The sequence below is a fragment of the Nicotiana attenuata genome, unplaced genomic scaffold (genome assembly GCF_001879085.1).
Source record: "Nicotiana attenuata strain UT unplaced genomic scaffold, NIATTr2, whole genome shotgun sequence".
Lineage (NCBI taxonomy): Eukaryota > Viridiplantae > Streptophyta > Magnoliopsida > Solanales > Solanaceae > Nicotiana > Nicotiana attenuata.
Window position 1 is genome coordinate 49,268 of NW_017673089.1, and position 6,465 is coordinate 55,732.

General features: G+C 35.8%; 1 protein-coding gene and 1 pseudogene across 1 annotated transcript; both read right to left on the minus strand.

The window, feature by feature from the left end:
• The window catches only part of LOC109215418, a 5,221-nt pseudogene extending 3,433 nt beyond the window's left edge, over positions 1 to 1,788 (minus strand).
• Positions 1,789 to 3,178: 1,390 nt separating this feature from the next.
• LOC109215423 lies at positions 3,179 to 5,071 on the minus strand. The gene is made up of 2 exons (XM_019379487.1): positions 4,798 to 5,071; positions 3,179 to 3,578 (listed from the first exon to the last, which is right to left on the minus strand). Exons 1-2 carry the CDS (start codon positions 5,025 to 5,027, stop codon positions 3,374 to 3,376), a joined length of 435 nt encoding a protein of 144 aa, XP_019235032.1. The 5' UTR covers positions 5,028 to 5,071; the 3' UTR covers positions 3,179 to 3,373.
• Positions 5,072 to 6,465: the final 1,394 nt, after the last annotated feature.

A 6,465-nucleotide genomic window follows, 5' to 3' on the forward strand; every position in this document is an offset into this window, starting at 1 on the left:
AAGTACCACATGGGTGGATATATATATGAATCCAAATCTGCCGAATCACTCATGTTATGATCTTATACATCCTGGGTCTTCCCGTTCAAATTGCGTATATGTGTCAGAAGAAGGATAGCTATACTGATTCGGTATACTCTAAAGACGCCCTCGCTACGATATTGACGATCTCACAAAGATGAAATCTCAGTGAATTGTCATTTACTGATCTCATTTATTTCACAATTGAATCAATTTAAAAATTTAAAAAAGACCTAAAGTTAGGGATTTATCAATAGGTAATGTTGTACCAATGCCCAACCAAAGGGCGATTGCGGTACCAATCAAAAAGACAGTCGTCGCTACTGGATGGCGAAACGGATTTTGGAATTTATTTAACATTCTCTAAAAAAGGTACTGTTAATAATCCCGCAGGTACTGAAACCACTAAAAGAACCCCCAATAATTTATTGGGCACTGTACGAAGTATTTGAGTCCTCGGAATGGGATGATGCCGAAAAGGATTTTTGTCCAAACATTAATTGGTCGTGCATTAGCAGATGATATATACATGGGTCCGCGATGTATTGCCGCTAGAAATCAAGAACATTGGCATTTGACTTGTAAATCGATTCATAACCTTTCGGGCACAACCAATCTCTATTCGAACTCCCTTTACTTGTAGGAGTACATCTTGGATTTGTCGATTATGTTATGGCCGGAGTCCTACTCATGGCGACCTGGTTGAATTGGGGGAAGCTGTAGGTAATATTGCAGGTCAATCGATTTGAGAACCGGGTACTCAATTAACATTAAGACCTTTTTCATACCGGAGGAGTATTCACGGGGGTACTGCAGAACATGTGCGAGCCCCATTTAATGGAAAAATCAAATTCAATAAGGATTTGGTGCATCCGACACGTACACGTCATGGGCGGATGCCTTTCTATGTTCTATAGACTTGTATGTAACTATTGAGAGTGAAGATATTCTACATAATGTGAGTATTCCACCCAAAAGCTATGGAACTTGGGTATGGTCTTTTGTCGAAATGGAATGGCTTTTCTTTTTCTCTTTTTATTTATTATTTATCGTGAATGGGGGAATCACACATAGTATGCCCGATCAGCGTAAATAATCTTTTTCATTTTATTTCGTCAATTTTGGCTAAGAACTCAAAAGTCGTTTTTGCAGGAAACTGCTTGTCTATCTATTCAATCAGTTGAATCTCCTTGTTTAGGCAACCAAAATCAGAAACCAGTAGTAGATAACCTTTAACTACTCCTTATTTTTACCTAGAGAAGAGTAAGATCCTAATTAACTTTGTTATTTACCCACTTCATGAGGCATATACTATAAACAAGCCCAACTAAATGTGTTTGATATTAACAAAGCAAATAATAGAAGTAATTCATGTCAATTCTTAACGAAAAATTAGCATAATTATCCAAAAGAAAACACCAAATTTGAATCCGAAAAGAGTTCAAACATGGAGATTTTAAGAGAGAAAAAGAAGATAGGAAGAACTGACTGAGGTTGCGAGCGGTAGCTCTAACAGTGTAGCCTCGATTAAGCAAAAACTTAACAAGCCAGGAAGCTACGAAACCAGAGACCCCTGTTACACAAACCACCTTTCCTTCTCCACTTATGCTTCAATTTGATACCAAATTCTGGTATCGAGAAGCAATGTAACAGTAACTATGAAGAAGAAGAGAAGAAGAGAAGGAAAAGGAGAAGAGCAGACGAGCTGAGAATAGAGAAGAGAAGAGATCAGATTTCAATTGTCATTCAAAACGTGTGTTGCTCCATTACGAGTGTCCTATTCCTCTATGAAAATGCAAAGGAAATGCATAAGCTGAATATAGAGCTTAACTAATTTTCCCGCCAAACTGAAATTCAAAAACTAACAACAAAAAACACCTGAATAAGCCTAGTTGTGTGCTTTCATAACATTTGAGATGGCATCCTAGATAGCATCCTAGCAGCTGAAATATGTGTATCAATACCACACAATAGTTATTTCCTTTGCTTGGCTGCTGAATCAGAGCCTTTTTAATTCTACAACCAAAAAGGCTAAAACTTGGATCAATATTTGTGCAAAACCAATGTCAAAACGAGCAAAAAAAAAAAAAAAAAAATATCCTGAGAAAATATTAGAGAGTGAAAGGATTTAGTAGCAAATTGCCAAATTTTCAATAACCATATACTAGAATTACAAATAAAAGACATGAACTATTAGCTTATAAGAAGAATAAAAGGAAGAAGAAAAATTACCGTGGAAAGAGAACCTCAGGAAGAGCTGATAGGGGCGGTGGTAGTTGATTGAAGGGGAAGTAGCGGTGGGAAAAGTGGGGGGTTGGGGTTAAAATTGGATTTGGGCAGTGAGATGGCATGTGATGTGGCGTTCAATATTAGGCCACGTTGGATGGTGTTGGCCATGGTGGAGAACTTAATGAAGGGTATTTTTGTACCAAATCTGTAAAATAGTAGACTGAAAGTATAACGGAGGGCATATATGATCTTTTTTGTATAGTAGATGGATAATTTTTGACCTTATTCGTAGTTTTTAATAATAATTTGTTTTTTTAATTTTATTTTAGTTTTTGCTAACTTAGTTTTTAAGTTGTTGCAGAGAGTTTTTGTGAGAAAAGTACTTGAATGCTTGAAAGTTGAAAGAGCAATAGTGCTAGCAATTTGTTTGAGCTTTCGTAAAACTATTGTTGCAATTGCAAAAGACCAAACAAACACCAACTTGTTTTTAAAAGCTCTTTTTGGATGCTTCCTGCAATTTCGAGTGTGTCCTCTTACTTTATAGGGAACCCGACCTCTATCTATAACTATGAAAGAGAGATAACTGTTGCAGATAAACTAATTTATTCCATTTAATTGACTTGCTGGAATTATCATACCAATCAAATTGAATATGTGAATTGGTTGGGCCAGAAAACTTAAAAGACTTTAATTGTCCTCTTGATTTACTTGGCATGTGGTTCTCCTTACTAGGCCCTAGCTGTATCTAGTTGTGTCCAAGCTAGTATAGTCCCTGAAAAATAGTCCAAGTAACAAAAAGTAAATACTAGTGGTATCGGGACTGAGGCTTACACTCGAGAGGGAGGTTTTCCTGTTCGTGCTCGTGTGAAGCGTATGCGTACAGGTGTGTGCTAGGTGCAAGATATGGAAAGAAGCGAAAGTAAAGAGATAATAGGAAAGCTCTAGCATACAACAAATTAGTAGATAAACCTCAATGACCATGAAATGTATAAATGACAATAGCATTACCCTAATCTGGTGAAAATCCTTATACACTTATGCAGCATGACATCAGAAACCTGTCTAATTAAAGACACATTCTGCATAAACTTGTTACAACAAGGGTCTGGAGACTACAACTCATTTACTCAAAGTTATAGTGCTTGTCCACTTCTTCAGAAACATCCCAAGTGCAGCTCATTCCTTTGGGGAACTCAACCAAGTCGCCTGCACCTATCTCAACGACCTCCTCAGACCCGTCAGGGTAAACCTTCACTTTTCCCTTCAGCAAGTAACATGTCTCTTTGGCAGAGTATGTCCATGGGAATTTGCTAGGAGGACAGCCCCACCTATTTCACAACAATGTCTCTAATTATAGGGTTGGGAGTAAACAAATCAGTCAGATTAAGCACAAAAAAAAACTTATTTAAGATTCTAGATGAAATGATAGGAGAGAATTCCAGGGTCAAAGGAGCAACAGAAGATAGACCACCCCTTTAAACATGATGCATCAGAGTGAATCAACTAGTGAAGGTTAAATAAGGATCCCCAAACATGGTGCAATATGTTACTAAGCATTGTAAAGTACCTTGTAGCTCTAGGTCAAAGTTTCACTTCCAAGGAAGGTTTGATGTAACCTTGAATTCAGATACAATGCTAGTACAACTTACTTTCCCTTTCACCATACCTATTTCTTTGGCAGGCTTCAGGAGACACATATGATAAAACTATGAATTTAGATTATGGAGGTATCTTTCATCTAACAGGCCCCAATTCTTATAATTTTGATGCTTAATCACAATTAGAAGGCATCGGTCTAAATCACAAAATATTCGCTTAGGTATTGTAGAAACCTGCTGTATTATCTCCTCCCGTCTTTTGTTTTTCTCCCCTTTATTTACTTCTCTTCTCTGCTAATCGAGTTCAAGTTTAATCCTATGAGAGGAGGAAAAGATTTTCTATTTCGCGTGCCTAACCACTATATATATCTACAAACTGGAAGTACACAAGCGAAACATGCTGCCTAGGTTTAAAAGGAAATTAGCTGTCTCTGAAAAATCGAATGTCAATAAGACTTCAGGTGGACAAACAACGTAACATCCATAATTTACATAAAACAGTTCTTACCGCATCAAGAATGAGCATGAGAAAATGTCAAAAGTGTGTTATGATGAGGAGCAATATTTTGAAATTTCCCTTGGCCATCTAACTTGAGACATCAAGAAGGAAAAACAAGGCAAATCTTCTCTACACGCAGGTGAGAGAGGCCAAAATATCATTTTAAGACTTGGAGCTAAAGGGAAAAGTATTCCTTTCAGTTAGGATAAAACTAAAATTGAGTAAACTATTTCAATTAAGATTTAAGATTAAAGCAGACTGCACTAAATCCAAAATTGCACTTTTCTACAAACAGAAATTGGTTATCGAGTACCCACCTGCCCGACTAATTCAGATTAAGCATACCCTAATTCCATATATCCTACTACCACACGAAAAGGGGTTACTCTTATGTTAGGGTTTAAAGGTTAGTATAGAAATACAAAGAGAACAAAATAAAGAAGTATATACTTGGGCCAAGATCTGACGCCGAGGTCGGTGAGTTTAGATTCAGGAGGGTTCTTAACGACCTTCACTCCCGCTATCTCTGTAGCCATGTTATCTGCTGCTTGTATTCTCACTCCCCTTCTTCTGCTATTTAATAATGGTATTTTGTAGCCGAATGAGCTGCTGCTTATGTTGGAATATCTATTCGCATTAATTGTTCCCACTCCGCAGATGCTACTCCCCACACAAGCCATGCTTACCTTATTCAATAGAAGATGCACACAATACTAATATTTATATGTTCATAATTACTTGTATCTTATCATTTTCTACCAGATATTGTTTCCTTCAAATGTGGACCAAATTTCATCAACCTAGTTTTTTTTTTTTTTTTTTTTTTTTTTTTTTTTTTTTTTTTTTTGGTTGGGTTGTACGCACATTTTTAGAGTTTTGAAAAAATGAACTAGAAATTTGACACAATTTATTCTTTGATTTAGAATAAAAAGAGATAATCTCTAAAGTATCTTCAAATTCTTTTCGTGGAGAAATGATCTTGAATTTGATTATTTGTCATAATTCGTAAACACGTGAATAATTGCCATGAATTATAGTATGTAATTTGTAGTAAGAGTTTTAAGTTCTATGTTAGTATGTATTGTTTGTGTAAAAAACATGTATACGTTACATTACTTTTATATATAAGGAGTATTATCACTTTTAGCCCGCCAGAAACTATTTAAATTTGGTAGCCGAAAAAGTGTATAATTTTTGTATATAACTTACACAATGTATATATATACAAAGAAAATATTAGTTTTATAGATTTTTTTCATATATTATTTTTATAGCGGCTATACAGTGTCATTTTCCGATATATAAATCTCTTTTAAGGACCCGACCCATATTTAATACGGATAGAAAATGAGTTAACCGGCGAATAGTATGGATAACCATATTATCCATGGCTTCTTGAATATGATCATTTTTAGGAGAATTCCTAATCTCCCAAAATTAAGGAACCCCCAATTTGAGTCTTTACAAGTGCAAGTGTTAAACACATTAGTTATTTATTTTCTAAGTGTACAATACGGTTCTTATCCATATTTGACTCATATTTAAAAAGTTTATTATCCAACCCATTTTTTAGTGGGTAATATGGATGAATAACTGTTTTTCTTAATCTATTTTGCCACCGCTAGATTTCGACATGAACTACTTCAAGAATCACCATTGATGGTACAAAAACCTATTAGACATGGGTATAGGATGGAAAACCGAGCACTAGGTGGAGTCCAAGATTAGTAACTCATATCAGCCTCAAGCTTATCCAAATAAAGGATCAAGGAGCTCGAACATGACCCTGAGAAGTGAGAACACAGCATTATTACCTTCTCTACATGGACACCATCATGTATGACACTGTGTTCTTACTATGTCACCCTCATTCTGATCTCTGGTGCGCCTTTCTTGTTTATTTTTTAATATATACACGTTCGTATTGTTGGACTTTGGTATTCGTGAGCAAACATGAATGTCCTCATGCCAAGGACTACATTTACTAGGAGAAGCCGCAAAATCATTTTCAAAGATCTGCATATACTTTTAAAAAAAACCAACTAGGTTAAATGTCGAGCCTTCTACTGACATCATGCATGTTCCGTCGACAAGAACAATAATTTGGATTCAATCCAA

Bases quoted from the DNA above. Each gene is read 5' to 3' on its own strand.
- LOC109215423 (XM_019379487.1), bottom strand. From the start codon at position 5,027: ATGGCTTGTGTGGGGAGTAGCATCTGCGGAGTGGGAACAATTAATGCG. The intron at 3,579-4,797 runs GTATATACTTCT...GTTGTGAAATAG, and splicing joins GGCGTCAGATCTTGGCCCAA to GTGGGGCTGTCCTCCTAGCA.